Source organism: Podarcis raffonei, chromosome 1 (genome assembly GCF_027172205.1).
Source record: "Podarcis raffonei isolate rPodRaf1 chromosome 1, rPodRaf1.pri, whole genome shotgun sequence".
Lineage (NCBI taxonomy): Eukaryota > Metazoa > Chordata > Lepidosauria > Squamata > Lacertidae > Podarcis > Podarcis raffonei.
This window is the reverse complement of record NC_070602.1, coordinates 97,371,175-97,393,898: the sequence shown is the minus strand read 5'-3', so window position 1 is coordinate 97,393,898 and position 22,724 is coordinate 97,371,175. Positions and strand designations below refer to the sequence as shown.

General features: G+C 40.3%; 1 protein-coding gene across 4 annotated transcripts in view; it reads right to left on the bottom strand.

Annotated features, from left to right (window-relative positions):
* THSD7B (thrombospondin type 1 domain containing 7B) overlaps window positions 1-22,724 on the bottom strand; it is a 367,181-nt gene that overhangs the window by 144,319 nt on the left and 200,138 nt on the right. For all 4 annotated transcript variants that reach the window (XM_053405725.1, XM_053405703.1, XM_053405718.1 and 1 more), the window contains 3 exons: window positions 8,584-8,778; window positions 5,262-5,496; window positions 1,494-1,609 (listed from right to left, as the gene is read on the bottom strand). In XM_053405725.1, the coding sequence (XP_053261700.1) occupies window positions 1,494-1,609; window positions 5,262-5,496; window positions 8,584-8,778 (546 nt within the window). The remainder of the gene's footprint in view (window positions 1-1,493; window positions 1,610-5,261; window positions 5,497-8,583; window positions 8,779-22,724) is intronic.

Genomic DNA, 22,724 nt, shown 5'->3' with positions numbered 1-22,724 from the left:
CTTTCAACAGAATTAGGCATTACTGTACAAAAATCAGGAGAATTTTCTGCATAAAGCATTTCTACTTATCTGGAAAAAATATTATCTGATGTGCAAATCACATTTTAATTTGAGATGGAATGACTTGTATTTTTAAAAAAGGTGATGGTGGAGGGGAGAACAATATTGACACTACGTTTTCCTGAGAGTTGTATCTGACTAAGTCATACTCAGAGTAAACCCACTGAAATCAATTATGATAATCTTAAGTCCATTGATCTCAGTGGCTTTACTCTGAGTATGACTTGGCTGGACTGAGCTTTTCATGTGCTTTCAGTGCTCACTGAAAACCACATTTCTGATGGCAGTTTTGCTGTGAAATCTCAAGGGGGATGAAATGGCTATGGATTGTTTGATGCTCAACACACTATATTTCTAGAATATTTTGCCACCACCAACTCCACTTAGAATCTAGCTTCTGAGAAAGCCACTGGACACATGGGAAAACTTCCACTATCCAATGATTTAGCTCAAAGCATAGTTCTGTACTTTAGGAGATGGGAGGGGGAATCTGAATATCCTATCAAATTAGAACAAACAACAAATAGCCCTGTGCTGAAAATGAGCCCATATCTTCAAGGTCTTCAAACAGAATTTTCCAACTTTTCCAGATCATTGCTCCATAATATGCACATGACACTGAAGTCTGTGCAAAAGAGTGATGTGTGGCTATGCTGGATTTGGATTGAGCCACAGCCCAATTCAGATTAGGGCAATGGTTATACTACCTTTGCAAGCTGAAAACATTGAAGATTTGATCCAATGGGGAAAGCAGAGAGGAGTGAGCTGTTTATCTTATACTCGCCTACTTTTTTGTGTGTCCTTTGCATTTTAAGGAAAGCCTCCACTGCCACTAATGAAAACAGCAGCTTCAGAAAGGCTGTTTTCCATGGGAGGGAGAAAAGAGAGAGTTAGAGTCCTTTCTCCACCAGGGATGCAACTTACCATCAGAAGGACAGAAATAGTTCCAAGGCTGCTCTGCTTCTCTGTAGCTATTTACATGTCGGGTTTGTTTGTTTTTTTTAATTAAATCACATGCATGTTAATTTGACCCATAAATTAATATGTCTAGTTTGGCTCTAAACTGTGAATCTGTAGACAGGTCCTTGTGTTCTTAACACATTTTGTGAAGGGTTTAGTAGATTGCAAGTACTGCGAAACTAATGATGAAAATGTAATATTAACAAATCAGAGACTGGGTTGAGGTTTCTGGCAAGTGGTACAGACCTATGGAGCTCCTCTCGGCTTGCAATGCTTTAGCTACAGTAGTGCGCATCAGTACTGCTGCACAAAAAGCCAATTCATAGGATTAAGGTGCTTGGTACATAGTATTGCTCACTACCTGAATCCAAACGAAAACAAAGGCTTATCACTTTATCTTCTGTGCTGATATGATAGGGATTGTTTATTTGTTCTGACCAGAACTTCTTTATCCCTCTTTTAAAGCAGCTTACCACGTTGGCAGGTGGTAGGGCAGTGTGTCCATTCGCTGAAAGGGGTCACCACACAATCCTTCTTGCATGGCAGCAAACATGGGCGGACTGTGTCTGGCCGGGTGGATTCTGGGCACCTGAAAACACAATTTTAAGTGTAACGTATGAGAACTGCCTTTAAGAAAGCCCCAAAATTATTAAGGGGGTAAATCTCTGCTGTGCAATAAAACAGAAAGCTCTGATAAAGAACTCCACACTATACACATGCACTATACACAAGCCCTTACGTCTAAGTAGACATGTATAGGTTTTCATAAATAATACTAGAAATACATAAGCACAAGACAAGAGCAGCTGGAAAACAAAACACATTTTTTTTGAGAAATAAGCTGGAATTCGTTTAGCTGTGTCATACTTGGTGACTTATTGAACAGATCATGGTTAAAACAAGCCATCACTTAACTTGTCTTAAAGGCAGCATAATCAAATCCAAACATATCACCCTCCTGAAAGTGTTCACATTGAATTTAATGCCCCCCCTACTTTTCTGTGTCCCAGCTTTTAACATAAAATGCAGAAAACAGCCATCTCTTGCAGGTTCTTTGATAAAGAGAGGCTTCCAATAGCTGCTAATTTTTTTGATCCCATTCCTCCCATTTATACATCTTTGCCCTAATCTTTATTGCCTGGTAATCCTGGATGGATGGTTTCCTTCCCCCAACTCTCTAATATAAAATACGAATAAAATTCATATGTCAGCAATCCCTAATTTGAATTATGAGAGGGAGGTAAAAGGGGCAGTTCTATATGCTGTGGAAGATCAGCTGTTCTAAATGGGACAGTAAAACAAAGGAGAGGAAAGAATGAGCTTTTCACAGTCTTAATTTCCATGCAGACAGATTGCTTGAGAAACACCCACAAGTGAAATATAACTTCCAAACCAATCAGTACCTTAATCACTGACAGTTTTCAAAGTATGGTAGGAGTTAAACATAGGTCACAAAGCTGCTATTGTGAAATATTTAATAACATCAAACAAAAAGTTTTTAAAATTAATCCAAGTGAAACAGTGAAATGCATTGTTTTAATAAGTGTGTATATTGTTCTCAAATGAATTCTTGGTATATAATGCATTTTTGTTTCCATTATCTCTTTGAAATTTATTTCTAGGAACTGTTCATTTTTCTATCCACTTGGAGGTCTGTAAAATGGAAAATGAATTTAGCTCCCACCTCCTTCAAAGTAATAGGAGCGAAAATCCACATTTCATAACTTCAGCAAAACCTAAATTGAATATTTATGCAGATACATAAATCTTCTTCTCAAAGTTACCCTGCGGTTAAGCACTTCCCATAGCTTTTAGAGAATCACTGGAAGCTCAAATTTTCATAAATAGTCAAATGCAATTTAATAAGCAGGTCTAGTCACAAACAATTTTCCTGCTCATTATTATGATTAAATTCAGAAACCTATACTTTGAAACCACAAGTCTCAGGCAGCCTAATCTTTCAATGAGTTAAGGAGGATAAAGGACATAGAGTTTACTGATGGAGCAAGGGCTAAAAGCCTTATCCTGCAAAGATGTACATATTTGGTATACAAAAGTCAGCAAATGAACTAGTTAAAGAATTGGTATTTTGTTTGTCAATAAACTTTGCATTTTTCTGTTATAAGTTCTGGGGTATCTCCACTGCGGTCACCCTTCTCTTGCACATATGTGCACACACAGCCCTAACTGTGATCATACAGGGTTGCCCCATCAGCTATGATTCCACTATGTTCTGCTAATACTATTAGTCAAACCGGCTCATGGTGTGACCAGTATAAACCATTTCCCCCCACTGAAGCCATAATAGGTTAAAGTTCCAATTTCAGAAATCTCAGTACTTGCAGTCACTTTGTGCTACCTCTTCATTACAAGGCAGATTTGCATTCCTTTAACACTTTCTCTTTTCGAATAAACACTGTTCCGACTTTCAAGACTTACCTGAACACTTCAAAGCAGGGGCAGCCAACAAGATGCCCTCCAGATGCTGTTGGACTCCAATTCCCATCGGCCCAAAGCAAGTATGGTAAACCCAGCAGGGATGATGGGAGTTATAGTACATCAACATCTGCAGGGCATCTCCTTGGGCCATCACTGTTTTAGAGTGCCACTGAAGATCACTGTCCCTCACTTAGACTTCTACATAAGGGATTAAGAACAAAATATGCTTGAAAGAGTGTATGACGCAGCAAATGGCAAAAAAAAACCTCATGCTGACAATTTTCCTGGTTATCAACGGGCACTAGACATTTCTTTCCTCAATTAATCTCATTAATCTAAAGAATTTTAATTAACTTTCAACGTAGCCTGCTCATTTTTAGCAAAATTGTTCTGAGAGATACAAGGATTAAAACTAGGCTGTCATTCTCCAGACTAATTAACGGTGCAGAAAGTAATTAGCAATGTCTTGATTATATGTATATATGTATGTGTAGGGAAACAAATGTGCTTCTGACTTTTCTGAGCTTCTAAAGCAAAGCAGAAGGTTAAGTCATACATAGGGATAAATATTGTTTAGAATAACATTATATATATATATATATATATATATATATATATATATATATATATATATGCTATAAATCAACATAGCAATGAACATTTCACACATACCTTTCTTTAATGGGAGTCAACATATGCTAAATGATTCTCCACCTTTTTTGTGTTTTGCTGGGATAATTCTGCTAGCAGGGTGTAATCTAGACTAGTATCCAAATGTGCACACATTCTAAAGCTCAGGAAACTGTTTGTTTGTTTGTTTGTTTGTTTTCTGAGGGGAAAAAATCTCTCTCAGCAGTTGAGCTTAAAGATCCCATCAAACAAAAGCAAAAGGGAGTTTGGTACAAGACCTCCTAAAAGGATAACTCTGAAAAATAGCCCATTTAGAGTGGAAGCCATTTCCCTTTCATCAATTCTTCCACCAGAATTTAAAATGTTTTATTTATTTTTTAAAACCAGTAACTATGGAAGTTACAGCAGTAGATCTGCATTCCTTATAACATCCTCTGACTGCCTCTTCCCATATGAACTGATTTGGGCACTACAATGATCATCTGAAGCCCTTCTTTGTGTACCACCCCCACAAGGGGTCCAGTGGGTGGCAAAAAAGGGAAGAGCCCATTTCTGCAGTGGCTCCCCATCTGTGGAATGCTGTCTCCAGAAAAGACTCACCTTCGTTACATATCTTTAGGCACCAGGAGAAAACATTTCTCTTCAACCAGATGTTTCGCTGATTAACATCCTATGTCTTTTGTGGGACGGGGGTTATTGGTTCGTATTGGTTTTTACCTTATTATGCATTTTCCTTTCTCAATTTGTATGTTGTAAACCACCCTGGACAAAGGGCAGTATACAAATTTAAGAAATAATAAAAATTTATTGTTCTTGTATCATCTATGTGTTTTTCTCAGTAGAAAGGCATTTGAATCTCCCTACATTTTTTAAAAAGTGCCAGAAAAGGGAACAGATTACATTAAATCAGCAGCCTCTGTAAGTGAATGAAGTGGATAGAGAGCTCTGTCTGTTTCACCTCTTGCAGTCTAGCTAGTATTACCTTGTTCACCAAACCCCAGAAGCACCCAACCAGTACAGAAAGAAGGAAGAGTCATGTGGTGGTGGTCTGCATACCATCTTAGCAAACTGACACTTCTACAATGACATTCTTAGGTCTGAAGGAAATTTAGTTAGAAACCAAAGACTATGGACATGGTGTGTCTCCAGTGCCATGCATTTCTGAACAATACCTTTTGGCTGGGACCTGGCCAGAATTATTCTTCACACAGAAGACCTTCCTCGTCTGCATGCCCACTCCACAGGTAGGCACACCATTCCAGTTAATGGTAGCATTCAGAGCTGTTACCAAGATGTTTTCTGAACAGGGACTCCATGTTGATGTTTCCCAGTAGATCTGGTTGCAAGCATGCTCGTTGCATGTATGATATTCTTCTAGTGCATGATTAGGAGGGCATGACTTTCCACCTGTATAGAATAAAAGCAACAGTGTGTAGCAGTCTGTGTGTGTGTGTGTGTGTGTGTGTGTGTGTGTGTGTGTGTGTGTAAAACACTGGTTGCATTCCTGCTGCAATAAAGGAACTTCCAAGAACTAGTACAGGTAACTCCCCATTTGCGTGGGGGTTGTGTTCTGGGCCACAGTGCGCATTGGTGGGGTGCGTGTAAGCCCGCCCTATTCTGGGGCAAAAAGTGGTGTGCATGTCATCCATCACGTGTGCCTTGAATGTGCACAAAAAGGAAGTTGCCTGTATTGCACAATGCTGTGTTCAGTCACACACAAAAGGACAATTTCCCCAACTTATGATACTAGTTTCACAGTCCTATGACTTATAATCAAGTATTGCTCAAATAACATAATTGCCATTTATTTGAGCCATACATTATTATAAGTCATAAGCATCCACTCTGGAAGCCTATGCACATTGACTTAAGCTTCAGGGACACATGGCAGTGCTTTCAGTATTCCATGTACAGAGACCCAAAACTGGCTGTCCAACACAGTTTCAGCATACAAGCTGACAAAGAGCACTGAGGTAGCAATGAGTAGCAATTACAACAGTCATGACGGAGCTAAGACTGGGATCTGAACATGTTATCACTACAGTGAGCTGCTGCCCTCAAGTAGCAGCCCTGGGATACAGGACCCGATGCATACTCTGTGGAATACTCACAGGATCTGTTGTTGATTTTTTAATCTGTATGCTAAGTTACAAAGAAGCAGAAAGTAGCAGAAAATGGAGCCACACAGATCCAACTCTGAATTTGGTATGAGTTGATAAAACTGAATTCCCTAGCTGGTGATTAATTATAGTTCTATGAAATACCAAACATCAAAGAAACTTGGAGAAAACTATAGATGCACAAGCTTATCTTTATTGCCATTGCTTTCCTGAGGCTGCAGTGTTCAAATGACCATATAAACAATACCACCACCACCACTTACAAAGGGGGGGGGGGATAGTGAGGCAGAGACAAGCACCAAGTAAATTAAGCGCCTACTGAAACACAACCATCCTTTGTTCTGCATACTTATTGAAAAATTTAGTGATATAATTCCCATTGGAAAACTGTAATTTCCAAGTTCTTAAGCTGTTCTTATGGAGGAGAAAAAAAGTTCAAATTGTTAAATTTCATTCCCTAAGCTGCCCAGCTGATGCCATTTTGCACCAACAAAGTGCAAACTGCATATCTTGTAGACGTGAAGGTACTATGTATGGCCTTTTGCATAAAAATTAGGAAAAAGATGGTCCAGAATGCCACCCAGAAGGTGTTTCCATCCCTAAGAATTCATCTTGAAAATGCATACCTATGAATCTGAAATGCCATAATCCAAAATGATGATAGGCATTCACCTAGGGGTTGTATAAATTTGTAGTCCAGGGTTTAAGAAGCTGGCACCCTCCAGGTGTGGAATTCCAAGTCTCATCAGCCCCAGCCAAGATAGTCAATGACTAGAGAAATGATAATTTCATTTATGGATCACTTCCCATGAGGCATCCTGAAGCAACTCACAATATAAAAACATATAGTTCAGTTGATTAGAGTGTGGTGCTGATAACGCAGGTTCGATCCCCATATGGGACAGTTACATACTCCTGCAATGCAGAGGGTTGGACTAGATGTTCCTCAGGATCCCTTCCAACTCTACAATTCTATGATTCTATGATATAAAATAGTTTCACATTTTAAAAAAAACACAACCCCAATAAAAGCCCCTGATCTAACTAGCATTGTTCTGTTGGTCCACTTTATCAATACTTGGCAACACTGCATAAACTGCTTTTCATTGCCTCTTCTAAACCTTCAAAGTCACTGTACTGTTTTCAGACATATTTGGGGCCATTAAAAGCTAGCACATTACCCTTCCCTAAATCCATAAGTTGGGTAAAGTAGAACAAACAGGTCACCACTGAAGTCAAATGGAATGATATTGAAATTACATATTCCAGACTTTAATTATCCCATGCCCCTGCAAAGGAATTAACCTATGAAATATTTAATGTGTAATTCAATATTTAAGTATTCCAATATGTGCATTCATTTTTTTAATGATACACTTAAGTTTTCACAGAAAAATATTTGGCCCTAGCTAAACACTGTTTCCTCCACTGTGTCTTTAGTTTGCTTTCTTGGATTTATGGCTCTACAGTTAACATCAATATTATTAGGAACATGCATCATCATTTAATTAATTTTTCTATGTAAATTTATCTGTTTAAAAATCAAATATTCTGATATATTAAAAAGCTTCATTAACTCATGACTTCAATGTTATCAGATACAATTTGGAAACAGAATGGATTAATGAATATTTGTACAGAGCTTTGTAGGTGAAAATTCTTTTCAAGTGATAAAGATTATTAATTACTCTTATTTCACTGGGGCTGGGGACTAATCCAAACAGTTCTCTAGGAAAATGTGGAATGATACATGACCTTGAGGAGGCACAACTCACAATCACTCCTCACCACACCGAAATATACATAATATTTGCTTGCTATGTTTTTTCTTTTTAAAAATGTTAATCTAATAATCCTAGGCATGTGCATTCATAACTTTGCTCTTTCCCAATTGCATTTTTGGGGTGTTTTTAACTGATCACAGGGGGCCACTATTCAACTGCTAATGCAGCACCCATCTGCTGCTATGTTTTGAAGATTTTGATGCTGGTGAGAGAACACGCTATGGTTATATTAAAAATAACACATTTCAACACATACAGCCATGAGGAAAGCTAAAGTACAAGGCAGAGTTTCCAGAAAAGCTCTTCAAGTTTTTAACATCCACCTCAGATATTTGGTATTGTAGCATTCCGGCCATATCTGAAGCCATGTCAGAAGAAAGTAATGTTACTCATTTGCAGTCTGTTACTGGTTCAAGGACAAAAAATAGTTTGAAAGCATATCATTCAAGAGGGAAAGTCTTATCCTCAATGAATAAGGAAGTACCAAATGAGACTCCCATGGTTCTGGTATATATAGTTCCTAACCTTGCCATGCCACAGGAAGTCTGTAAAGAAAACAAAGAAATAGCCATAAGAGATGTGCTGTTCACCTTCTCCTGGTAATGCCAGTATTGACCTCGTTCTGCTTTGCCTGCCTTCAGCATTTTTACTGGTGCATGAGTGAGAACAAGATGACCACTGCGACCATTCAGTCACAACACAGTCCATTCCACACGGTACTTCACATGTTATGGTCTTGGAAGGCGAAGGGGAGTCTGCACAGAGATCACCTGACACATCCTCACCTAAAATCAACACAAAATGGGAAGAGAAAAAGAAGAAGCCCATGTTAAGAATATGACCAGTTAAAAATATATGAGTAGTCGTAGCAATATGAAAGCATGGCAGGGAGAAGACTTTAATTGGTTCACAGAAGTACTGCAGCAGGGATGCCAAGGTATGTTTCACGTGTGCACTTCATACCCTCTTCAATTCCAAAACCTCATGGGCTTCTTTTGTTCTTTATGATCAGACTTCTAGGATTTGTCCTTATGGAAACACTACCAGTGGGAGTCCTCTGCTCCCTGGTCTAGATTAGAGGACTTTTGTAGAATGTGCGAGAACACATTCTTGTTCACCTTGCATCACATTCACAATAATTAAAACTTTATTATTTTTCATGTGACATTTGGAAAATGAAAAACAGGCCACAGGCAGCCCTATGTCTTAGGCCAATCGCTCTTCATGATATCTAATGTAACTAACCCTACATTCCAAACATCATTATGCTGCATGATCCTGTGCCATCACTGCACCTAACTTGCTGCTACTGGCACTTCAAGAAAATATACAGCATGTTAAGAAATGTCTTAACCTGCACTAGTTGTTATGAAGGAAGGGAGAAAGTAACTGTTAGGTAGATCTGTAGCTGGTTGACAGGCTGAACTCAAAAGGTGCTCTTGAATCGTTCCTCATGGACGATTCACTGGGGGGGAAAGTGACAAGTGGGGTGCTGCAGGGTTCTATCCTGGACCTGTTGTTGTTCAACATCTTTATAAACAACTTAGATGAAGGAATGGAGGGGATAATCTTCAAATTTTCAGATGACACCAAACTGGGAGGGGTAGCTAATGCCACAGAAGATGAAATCAGGATTCAAGATGACCTTAACAGATTGGAGAACTGGGCTCAAACTAACAAAATGGATTTCAATAGGGAGAGGAGATATCAGACATTCAAAGGAGGCCCTTTCAGGCTGCACCTGGGCCTCATGGAAAATAAGAATCTCGTAATGACTGAGGCCCTGTCTCTGCAAATGCAACAGCTGTTACTCAGTTCCGCCTCCATCCTGAGGTGAAACAAACAGGGTGCTTTTGTAGGGGGAATAAATACAAACTGGCCATTGTCCTAATTAACAAGTACTGTACTTCAGAATTTTTCTCATGGGCAAACATGGCTAATGTTACTTCATATATTTCTCCTAATGTTTAGTTCCACCCCAGATGCCCTCTTATTCTCAAACATCTGTGTTTGCCCTCAGCTCTCCTATGCACACCAGCAGATGGCCTCCTCAGTTTCTTTCCTTCTGTTTTGTATAATTTAGAAAAGATGCTGAAGAATTTCTTCAACATTTTCATAAAAGCTGGATAGTCAGTATATAACTGATATTTATGAAGTGTTGAGGAAATCATGTCTAGTGTGCTGCAAGCCTTAAGCAGATATTCAATAAATTATTTCCTTTTTTAAAAAAAATGCTTGAACACTAATAGAAATGCACATATTAATCTGGAAGGGTAACGGAAATACTTGTGGTTTGTCAAACATAACCCTTGCTACACTCTGACACAACAGTATACATTAAGACATGTGCAAATATATAAAAAGGACTTGATCATGGGCTATGGAATCTTGGATGATTCTCATGTTTGAATTCTTTAAAAGCTCAAATCTATAACCCCTTATGAACAACATTCCCACTCTGAATGCTCCTCCTTTTAGGATACCTGCAAAGCTTTCATTATCTTTAATGAACCCAAGACCAAACCAACAAGATCAATCATTTAAACATGGAGTGGGGGGGGGCAATAAAACTTAGAACTGCAACTGCAGAAGAAAACCATCTCTTCACTGGAAACTAGAGTTGTGATTATCATGAACCTGCCTGGCAAAGAATTATAAAGTTGAGGGTAAAGGTTTCTATTGCTTTTGTGGGGCAACATGCATATACCAGCTTGCAAATGAGTGGAAGTGGAAGTCAGTGGAAGTGCTTAAAGCTGTCAATTGTGCAGCAGTAATTTCTGCATTCATATTCCTAAATGAGGACAGCCTCTTTGTCCCCGAAGTATGAATAAAACTTTTCAAGCACATTATGGGGAGTAATAGAGAGAATTGAGCAGGCAATCCCACTACAAGATGTGTTCTATATATATATATGTGCATGCCTCTGCTGATCAGACAAAATTTGACTTGCCTAATCGCTATACTATTATTCTAGCCTGCTGAAAGATGAATTAAGTTTGAAAATCCCTCTCCTACAGGAACGCATCTCATCATGAATGAGTATCAATCTTTTCTATGACGTGTTTGGAAAGATTCTCTCACTGCATCTACCTCTATTCAATCATTCTCTCTGAATGGCCCATTTCAGTAGCAGCACTCTGTGTGTTCAACACTGAGCTGACAGCTGAGCAAGCTAAGGGTTTGGGGTTGGGGAGAGAAGAGGAACTCTTAAACCGTGCACCAATTATGTGCTTGCCTCTACAAGTCATGCTAGCATTATAGTCTTTGCAAGCATTTTGACATCCTGCCTGTATGGCAGTTGCTACCACATCTCAGAGAACTGGGGTCAAGGTGGAAGTTGTGAGGAGTCCTTCAAGGAAAAGGTAGGATGGGGAGACAGCAAGTAGCTGAACTGTGAAAATCTGTTCTGTTTCACCATCTCTATTTACAAGTAATATACAAAATAGTCAGTTCCTGTCAGGTTTATGGTCTACAGCAGACAGAAGACTTACTTCCATCTCTTCTTTTTCACTCATAGTAGAATGAGTTGCCCATATTTAACACTTGGCTCAATCTGTGTGGGTGGTACCCACAAGACAGCGGATACCTTCTGGCAGAAGAACCTAAGTTGGCCTTGGGGAAAATATATGCTTTTGTTTTTATGTAGGAGAAAGAGATGTGATTGAAAATCTATCACTCTTGGAAACATTTTGAATATTTTGGTATGAAAAAAGGGAAGAAAGACTCTCATCCACAAAGTATATTTAAAACCACCCGAGTGAGACTGGATCCTACTGAAAAAAATATAAGTGGATCTCGGGACTCAAGTGATTTCAAGCAATTCTATTCAAGTGTGGTGGGAAGTAAGTTTCCAAATGTGTAACAAGTGCAGAATGCAAAATTTTCTCAAAAGTTTTGTAAGTCTGGGCCATTCTCCCAATGAATTACAGAAATCTTTTGTTTAAAAAGACTAGAAATGCAGTAAGCCTGCAACTTGCAGTTATATTCTGAGGATCATGCCTAAAGCCAAAAGATAGATGGGGGAATTGGGACTCATACCCCCACTCCATTCTATCAAATTGGTATCCCATAGAAGGGTCCAGTGGTGTGCTTCCCAGATGGGGCCTGGTAAGCCAGGACTCCCCCCCCCAATGGTGATCTGAGAGGGACTGCCCTGATTTGATGTACGTTATGGGATGAGCCTTAACCTGGGATTAACCGTACTCAATAATCAACCAGCAGTCGGGCTGTGTGATTCAGGGTACACACCCAGTGCCTACGCCAAGACCAACTTAAAACTGTAATCAACAACATTGTGGCCTATTTTATCCCAAACTAATTGTCCTGCGATTATTTCATCTTCATGATAGTTCTTGGCCGTTCGCGGCCTTATTACATCCGGCAGCAGTGGTTGCAGCCTGGCGTGGGAGGAGGCAGCACTGGGGCAGGGGGTGTGCACCTGTTTCCCACACAGCCTTGGAGGGCATCATTTCCTTCCGCAGCAGTCACATAGGCTTCCAGTGGTTTGTCCATGATTTTGTCCAATCAGCTTCCCCACCCACCCTTTTTGTTATGCTAAGGTTCTGCTTGAGAGTGAGCAGAACGCGATTAAGACCTTGCTATGGAAGCACCCCCCCTTCATGGATCACTGCCTTGTCGTGGTGAAGGGGCTTGAATAACTCAGAGAAGCTATGAGCTATGCTGTGCAGGGCCACCCTAGACAAACAGGTCATAGCCGAGAGTTTAGACTAAATGTGATCCACCTGGAGAAGGAACTGGCAAACCACTTCAGTATTTTGCCAAGAAAACTCAATGGACATAAAAAAGGAGAAGCTTTGAGAAGAAAGTGAGAGTTTCCAAGGCATGCTCTGTTTTCATGATGTCATGGAGTGTTGAACACGACTAAGACGACTAAACAACAAAAATGGAAGCATCGACTTGCCATACTTGGGGTCAAGGTTGAATTTGTCTTCCAGACAAATTGGGCCCATCTGGAGGTTTTGCCTTCCTCATAACAATTGTCATAACTTTGGCAAGTAAGGTATTGGGGTTGTATCCTTAGTCAAGGCGGATGTGTGTGGGGGGGGGTTGTGTATAGCCAAAGCACATCATTCAATTGTGGGTAAGATTGCGAAAGTATTTTTTCTTAGACGCCTGTCCCTGTTTGTTTGTTTCTTTGTTTCTTTGTTCCTTTGTTTTTTCCCAAGCACATAAAGCTGAATACACATAAGTTAAATGTGTCAAAGTTGCAGGCTTACTGTTCCAGTGAGAGGTTTATTGGGCAGTCTTCAGTCTCACTTCATCATAACATGGTCCTCACCCATTTTCCTATTAATGGGTCATGTAAAAAGGCATTACATTATGCCAAGCATGTCCAAAGTCTGTTTCAGGGTGCCTAATCCAGCCTGCTGGTCGATTTAATCTGGCCCCCGTGGCAGTATATGTCCTGGGGTAAAATCCTTAAAAAAGCTCAGCAACTGCATGATTATGCCACATTGCGACATACAACACTAATAAGGCATTCGTTACTTGCATTTGCTAGTACAGAATCTATTGTCACTTTTAGTCCTGTCTGAAGACAGTCTACATTTTGACAAACAAAGAGACTGAAAGGATAGTAGAAGAAGCAAGGGTAAAAAGGTAAAGGTAAAGGGACCCCTGGCCATTAAGTCCAGTCGCAGACGACTCTGGGGTTGCGGTGCTCATCTCGCTTTACTGGCCGACGGAGCCGATGTTTGTCCGCAGACAGCTTCCGGGTCATGTGGCCATCATGACTAAGCTGCTTCTGGCAAACCAGAGCAGTGCACGGAAACGCCATTTACCTTCCCGCCAGAGCAGTACCTATTTATCTACTTGCACATGAAGTGCTTTCAAACTGCTAGGTTGGCAGGAGCAGGGACCGAGCAATGGGTGCTTACTCTGTTGTGGGGATTTGAACCGCTGACCTTCTGATTGGCAAGCCCAAGCCTCTGTGGTTTAGACCACAGCGCAATCCCACATCCAGGGTGCGTAACAGGGGGCAAATGTGCACACAAATTCAGCTACACATACTTAAAACTTCATTACAGTTGTGGACAGGGTCTAGATGGATCAGTCAATTTACAGCCCATGGCAATTCAAATATGCATTTTATTTAATGTACACATTTCTAAATATATTTTATCCAAACAGTTTTTTAAACGTTTTTGAGCCGAGAACTGCACCACAAAATTCAGAGAACTGTGAAATATGAATAATATAATTATGTCCTGATTTGCGTACGAGTCCAAGAGGTGCGAAATAGGTCAGTCCACTTAAAAATGATGACAGGACAAAATCCTCCTTCATTCCTAGTTGGGGATGAAGATTTAAGGTTGAACCAAAGGCTTTTTAGCAGAAGCAGGCTTTGAGGAATGTACTGAAGGAAGGAAGATATGGAGGGACCTGCCACTTCCCAGATGTTCCTAAAGGGCACTCCAAGTATAAAGGGCAGTAAGAGCAAGAGCCTAGCAGCACTTGGATCATTGATAATAAAAGCATATGATATACTTCCTGATCCAGCAGATGAGTCAAGTTATGCTAAGCATATCAATATATATCTTCTCCAGGATATATATGGCACATAGATTCTCTTTTGCCCTGTTACACTAGGAGATATTGGACTATATATAATTCTGCAACTAAGCCCTCAAACACAAAAGACCCTAATTTACACATAAATGACTCACAGAACTTTTTTTTTGTATCTTCTAATGACATGCTGTCCATCAATATTACTCCTTCTATTCATTCATGCCCTCCATGTAAAATAATGAAACAGTCATTAAAATACTATGCTGCTATAAAATTTTATATCTCATTTAAATCTCTGGAAACAATGCCAATAAACCTTGAGTAACTGCTTGTCTATAACAAAGATGTCAGTAGATAGTAGTAAATTTTAAGAGTGGGGAGGAGATGGGGAAATCAAAGTTGCCATTTGCCTGCTTACTAATAGCAATTTCAAATCTTTCAGCATAAATAGGCTTAACAGGGTAAAAGTATTTCCCCAGACATCTAATTAGCTAATGGAACTGTTACATTTAAACATTTCACAACAACGCCAGAACTGAGGAGTGTAAGATTGATTTGATACAGCCATCTATAAATGTACTCAGCTCTTCGTAATCTCGCCATTGACTTTTTTTCCATGTTGAGACACCAAATCAAACGCTAATAAGTCTGAGTACAGATTTATTCCTCTGACTGCACTGCACGGCCAACGGGAAGGTCTATGTCACACTTCACAGAAAATTTCTACCTGGGCGCTGACTTTTGCTAATGCCAATCCATAGTTAAGAACTTCTGTGAGAAGCATTGTCAGTTTGTCAGTGTAACCAGCAGGGTGAGAAGTAAATCTAATTGCTTTGGCCCCATCACTATTCCAGCAACAGAAAGGGAGAATAAAAAAACAATAATAATAGAAAAGCCAAGAACAGAACAGCCAAGGCAGGAAATGACAAAGCAGAAAACAAGTAGTAAAGACTTAATGTGCGACAAAGGGAGAAATAAAGCTGCATGCCTGTTTCAGAACACACAGAGAAGAATCAAAGGAACAGGTGATAAACACATGGGATGGAGGAACGGGAACATGGAAGACTCCTCTTTCCTCCCCGAAAAGGGCCATGTGAGGAGAGAAGGTGAAGGAATAACCAAAGCCTTTCCCCCTTCCCTCTCCATAGGGCCATATACCACCAGCTGCCTGTTAAGGGAACTTTATGACTTGTGACATGTTAATGGAGGTGTGTATTAAAATGTGCAGCGATGCTAGTTGTAAACTGCCTTGGAAGCATTTGTATCCTGAAAGGTGGCATATAAAGAACGGTGATAAATAAATAAATACCAAAGTAGACTGAATGCATAGTGTGCAGGTGCCTCCCCCCCCCCCCCCCGTTTCTCGTTAATTACAGGTACACCCTCTTGCTCTGACTCTAGATCGCTGTTGGGATTACTGCACCAAACGGAAGGTTTATCCCTGTTGTACCATATATATATATATATATATATATATATATATATATATATATATATATTTCCTGTGTGCCTACAAACTTTGGGGGAAAGTTCCCATTAGTGCCAATAGATTGCCCATCACCACCACCACCTCCCACAGCCTTATACCTTATGTGAAAGGGGGAATAAAGATCTTTCCCCACACACTGCAATCCTGATAACAATCCTTCCTGAGCCTGTAATTAATTAAAGCAAAACGAGAGATGCATTTGCATGCTATTCATTAGGCGCAACATTTACGTCTGGCCCAAAATCAATTTTTGAAAATTGTCAGGGCTTTGTCATTCCACACAATGCAAAATTAATTTTAAAAAACCTGCAGCTGTAATATGTAGTTATGGCCACTAGCTTACATAGTTCCAAAAGGGGGTTATACAAATTTCACGGAGAATATATCTATCAGTGGCTGTTAGCAAAGGTGGCTAGACGGAATCCCAAGTTTAGAGGCATTATACCACCAACTAATTTCTAGACACATCAGTAGTGCTGGTGGTAGCAATTGTCCTTATGCCTGCCTGGCAATCTTCCCAGAATAATCTAGCAGGGTCCCCGTAGAAAGCTAGATGGGAGTTTTGGTCTACCCAAAGGGCTTGTCTGATAACTATTAGAACATAAAGCATTTCAATTAAAATCACACAAAACAAAATATAAAGGAAGGAAATAGCTTTCCTAAGTTTTGTTTGTATCAGACCCACAGTATTACTCACTGAACTCCTGCCCAAAGCATATTCTTCATCTTCAGCTGAACAATCTGTGCAAGAGCCTATGAGAGATTTCTATGAAGATGATTTATAGCTACAACATCCACACAAGGGGAATCTCCCCCCAAACGTGTCCAGACACTTGAAAGCCCTTAGAATCTGGTGTGGCAATTGACAAGACACAAAAAGGGGATATTAGCTATACATTGCATCTTGGGATCTTTTTTTTAAAAAAGGGAAAAATAGAGGCTGCCCTGGAAAATCAGCCACAGGAGGAGAAGAGTGAAAACTGGAGACATGCCTTTTTTAAACAAAAAAGACTGCCTCTCCATTTCACTGAATCCACTTTTAACTTAGCTAAGTTTAAATACCTGCACAGAAGTTCAGTCTGTTCCTTTGCCATTCAGTGTATCTTCTGTCCTCATTTGTCATAAATTAGGTGCTTCCATTTTTTGGCACCAATTTGTCACTCACTGATTTTCTGCTTTTTTAGCTCCTATGTTTTATGCTGATTTCAGTTGTTGATGTTTTGCTGTGCTTTTTTGTTTTGTTTTGTGATTTGTGTGTGTGTTTATTGTGAATCGCATCTGCATTTTATTGTTTATGCAAATTACAAAGAGAACTTTGTTGGATGGTGGTATGCAAGTGAAATACACAATAATAAATAAATTCTCTCCTCTCCTCCTCTCCTCTCTTTCTGGGAGGGTTAGCTTTGGCTTGGTTTAATTCTTCTGTCTCTCATTTTCCCTTTCAAATTCTCCTCAACAGTTCTCTTTATATATATTATCCCTCATGGTTGGTATTTTCAAGATGTCAGTACTTTGCCCTATTTCCCTCCCCAGCTCCTGGTCTTTCACAGTGCAATGCTATGTCCATCTACTCAGAAGTAAATCCTGTTGAATTGAATAGGGCTTGCCCCCAGATCAATAAAGTTAGGATGGCAGTCTTAGTCTGTCTTTTTATAAAAAAAAAATTAATTGATGATCTGTCACTTTAACTCTGAATTCCTGCTCTTTAAGCATTGGTGGCTACAGTGGCTAATTGTCTTTTGGCTATTATCACTTCATGGATGTCTGCTCATTTTCTTAAATTAACCTTGATAAAACTGAATTTCTTGTAATTCATCAGCAATAAATCTCTGCCTATCCCACAGTTTCCGAACCTTAATTATCTTATAATCCACCATTCTTTCCAGGCATGTAACCTTGGTGTAAAATTTAGTTCTCTTTATTTTTCACTCCTCAGTTCCAGTCCATGGCTGGGTCACATAACATACTAAAACCTTGAAGAAAAAAATCCATTACTAAGGTCTCTCTACCCTTTATGATCTCCATGAAGCTTTTAGTTAATGTTCATCTGCTTCTATCGTCACAGATAACATCTCTCTTCTGTCCTTGATCCTTTCCACCTTGCAAATTGTATTCAATGTTCAGACAACCCAGCTAACACTGACTGGTCTATACACATAGCAGAATGAGGAGGCATAATGGACAGTGCCACTGCAGGTTGCAGCTGCAGGGTGACACTTTTGTATGGGTCCCAAGTTAAGTACACACAAACACATGTGACTACCAGGAAAAGAAAAACCACCACCAAGCAGCACGTCATGCAGAAAGGTTTTCAGCCCAGCCTTCTCCCTGAAGAGTGTTTTCTACCTACAGACAGTTTTATATTATTTGATTGTGTTTGTGTGTTGCACATCGGAGCATAAAAAATGCAATTCTCTACATGCCTGAAGTGGCACAGCTCACTCTGCCACCTCATTCTGATGCATATGAAAACTAAGATTATTTCCTCAGAGCATTGTTATATATATATATATATATATATATATATATATATATATATATATATATAAAACAATGCTCTGAGGAAATAATATATTGTGGATTTTGTTGCCAAATGTCTATTGCTTTCATGCAGGATAGTTGTTATTATTTGATGATGAAGATGGTGATAACTGGGCTGAATATTCTCCGACACTTTTGTGGAAACTCTTGGGACAAAATGCACCTGTTACATCACAATACGAATGACATTCAAGATTGGAAAGTGTGTGTCCTCACTGGCCATGGAGTGGCGGAGCACCTCTAGTCCTGGCATGGTAGTATACGATTGCTCTGCCCATGTACATAAAATAATTTACCTACTTACAAGGGAGGGAGCAAATCTAATAGGCTTGCAAATATGATTTGAATTGGTAAAGTTTCTGTTTTCCAAAACACTGGATGATAACGATAATGAATGATTATAAATGCATTGTGGATTTTTCAAGGGAATCAACAACCTTTTTCCAAAACACCTGGGAATCTCCAAAATTAAAGGATAAATGGTTGTGGGAACCAGTGGTGTAGCGTGGGTTGTCAGCACCCGGGGCAAGGCAAGTAATTTGCGCCCTCTAACCCATGGATTTGCACCCCCTAACCCGTGGATTTGCGCCCCCTAACCCTAACCCCCAGATGTTGCGCCCGGTGCGGCCGGCCCACCCTGCACCCCCCATGCTACGCCACTGGTGGGAACGACAGGAGCTTTTCTACAACGAAAGAACCAGTATATTTAATACTCAGATTTGGCCCAATCCTGCAACTAATCTGGGTCTGGTATGTACTACTTAACCTGGAATAGTTACTCCTTTCCACCTTTTAACAACACATGCTTTACTTATAAGCACAGTGATTAAAAATGGATTAGAAGATTCTAATCCAGATCAGTGGGGGCAGGAAGAGAAAAGAACAGCAACAACCACCATGATGCTCATTGTGTTCAGTGCAGTTTTATTTCAGGTAAGAATGCATAAGGACTACAGCCATAGCCATGCAATTTGAAGGCTATTTGGGGAGAAGCAAGAAGCAACACTCATAGTAGCATTAAGATCAAGAAGCATTCTGGGCAGAAAACAGAAATCACCTTAAGTATCCCCAATCTTGCCAGCTATAGGCAGAAGAATGTTCTCATCAATATTCAGAATTTAACCAGAAGTTTCATCTTTGCTTAGTCATGCTGGCCACATTACCCGGAAAAACTGTCTGCGGAGCGGACAAACGCCGGCTCCCTCAGCCTGTAAAGCGAGATGAGCGCCGCAACCCAAGAGTCGTTCGTGACTGGACCTAACGGTCAGGAGTCCCTTTACCTTTTAATGCCTAGCATGGAATCTCTATTCCATAAAATACATGAACCCAAAGTCTACAGTGATGTCATAAACAAAATTGTATGAAGGCCTTGACATGCAGAAATTTAAGAATAATTCAAAAAAAAAATTTAAAATGGGGAAAAAAATATAGGTGCTTAGTCACCATCTACTGTGAGTGGAAAACCAAGAAAGTAATTTCAGCTAAAGGAATTAACAAGCAGAAGCGTGTGACTGGAGTGTACATATGAGATCAATTTGTGCCACTTTTGACAAATTGGGAATGGCTGGCACCCCACGCACAAAGATTTGAATGACAGTGACATTATGTAAAGTAGCTTGCACCTATGCAGGTAAGTTTAATCATGTGCAATACAAACACAGCAACTTGATCCCAGTGTGATGAGAGACAGCTGCTATCCCATACTATCATCTCCCTGACAAGTACATTACAGGAGGTTTTAGTAAATACTTATAGCTCGCTCACCGGTGTTCATAATTCCTCTGAGATGATTAAATTGTCTAACCCAGATTATCACTGTTATTTAGCAACTCCTCAGCTTGCATTCAATGCTTTGCTTGTTCCACTGAAACAGAAGAAGGAGCCAATTTATGCAGCAGCTCCGTGTGTGTATCAAAACGCACTGCAACAATTGCTATGCTAACACTGGCCCCACCCATTCCTGTCCTGCCCACCAGTGTTGCTGGGGCAATAAACCAGTTCAGAGCAATGGCACAAGTGTGTTTCAGTTATACTTACTTTTGTGCTTCAAGCTTATTTGTAGGATAGATGATAGGTCCAAAAGTATTTAAATTTAATACTGTCCTCTTTTTCTCACTGAGATCCTTCTTCCTTAGATATATAAAGTGTTTCACTTTTAGCTGAAGACACGCAGACCACACACACACACACACACACACACACACACACAAAATTGAGCCACTGTACCACAACATAAATGTTATTCTTTCTAGTGTGCTTCTGTTTTGCCTCTGAGCCTCAAATTTTAATTACATCATTAATAATTATGCCATCATTTACAGCCCATAGCACATGATTCCTAAGGAGGCATTTAAAGAGTATTAAATATCAAAGCAGCTCTATCTTCTATAACCGGTCTACCGGTTATCTTATAACAACTGTCTAATTCTACACACAATTCAGTTATGATGGCATCTATAAAACCATTCATAGGGATAGATCATTTATGATACTATAAAAAGGAAACAGTCCACCTGGGAAAAAATATTGTTTTTCTTTTCCAAACTTAATGATGATAAGGATTCTCAAATTCATTCAAGTCTGCCACTGGCACGAACACTTGCTCCTCTTTCAAAAGATAGAATCATTAGACAGTTGAAGTGTCCATTAAAACAATACATTCCAGACCTCTGCAATGAAGAAAAATATATGTCCTAACTCCTCCCCATGGCCAGCAGAGGGGACCAGCGGCAGACATGGCAGCTAGAAAGGAGATCACCCTCAGCATGAAGAGACAGTACTGTCTATACAGGGCCATCTCTTTCCTCTTTGAAGGGGCCCTGCCAGTTCTCCTGCTGTATGAGGGCCACCACTTCACCACCACTGTCTACTGGGCTGCTCTCCTGGGACTATCTCCATTTCAGGGACATTCTATTGGTTTATTAGGGAAAGCACATGGTAAATACATTGCATATTCTTTTGATATTTATTTTTCTATTCTCCCTTTCCAATTTCCAGTATGTGATTTCCCTCACCCCCACCACTCACCATCACCCATCATTTACATGGATGCCCTTGATCTCATAACTCATGGTTGCCATTTCTCCACCATTATCCCTCTTTCCCTTCCTATGCTCGCTTCCTTCCTTAACATGCCACTATGTCACCTGTTCTCAAAAAGCCACCTCACTTCCCTTTTATCCTTCTCTCGCTGCACTCTTGACATCATGCAATTTGGCTTCCACTCTCAGCACTCCACTGAAATTGCCATTTCCAAGATGGTCATTTATCTCCACAAGTCTCTACTCAATTCTCATCCTCTTAGATCTCCTCAGTGCAGTTTGTGACTTTCTTTTTGCTTGAATCCATTTATTCCTGAGATCTCTGTCATCACCTGGTTTTACTGCAGTGTTTCTATAGGTGGAAAGCTCTTTCTCTAATTTTTTGTCTATCTGTTAGGGTCCCTCACAAATCTGTGCTCTCATCTATTCTTATTCTGCACAACCCATTCAGGCAAATATTTCACCCTTGGGAAAACATCTAAGAGATTCCAAGGAGAGTAAAGTTTAGTAAATCGCTGAATTCAGTCCAATGATTGCCTACAGCATGGCAAACCAGGACATTTCAAGGAAAGTTCAAGAGTTGGATTTTCAATATGATTCTGCATGTTTCTGCAGATGCAGTGTATGTAGTGTATGCAATCCTACATACACTTACCAGGGAGTAAGCCCCATTGATAGGACTTACCGTACTTTTCTGTCTATAAGACGCCCCCTTGTATAAGACTCCTCCACACCATTTTGGGGACTAAATTTTAAGAAAATGAGGGGAGATGGCCCAAAGTTGTTGAGCCTCTCCCCTCACGCAGCTGTGGGCAGGAAACACTCCCTAGATCATTTCCTGTGCGCAGGGGCATCAGTTGAATTTGCGCCCCCTCCAGCCATCTGGTTTGCAGGAGCGCAACTTCCCCCAATGCCGCCACTCACGGGAAACGATCCCGGGAGTGCTTCCCATGCGCAGTGGCATTGGGTGAATTTGCGCTCCTGCCAAAGAGCTGGCTGGTGGCATGCAGCTTCTCCCCCCAGTGCAGCTGTGGGCAGGAAACACACACACCCCAGATCGTTTCCCGCTTGCTGTGGCATCTGGGGAAGCTGCGCTCCCACCAACCGAATGGCTGGCAGCACACCGCTT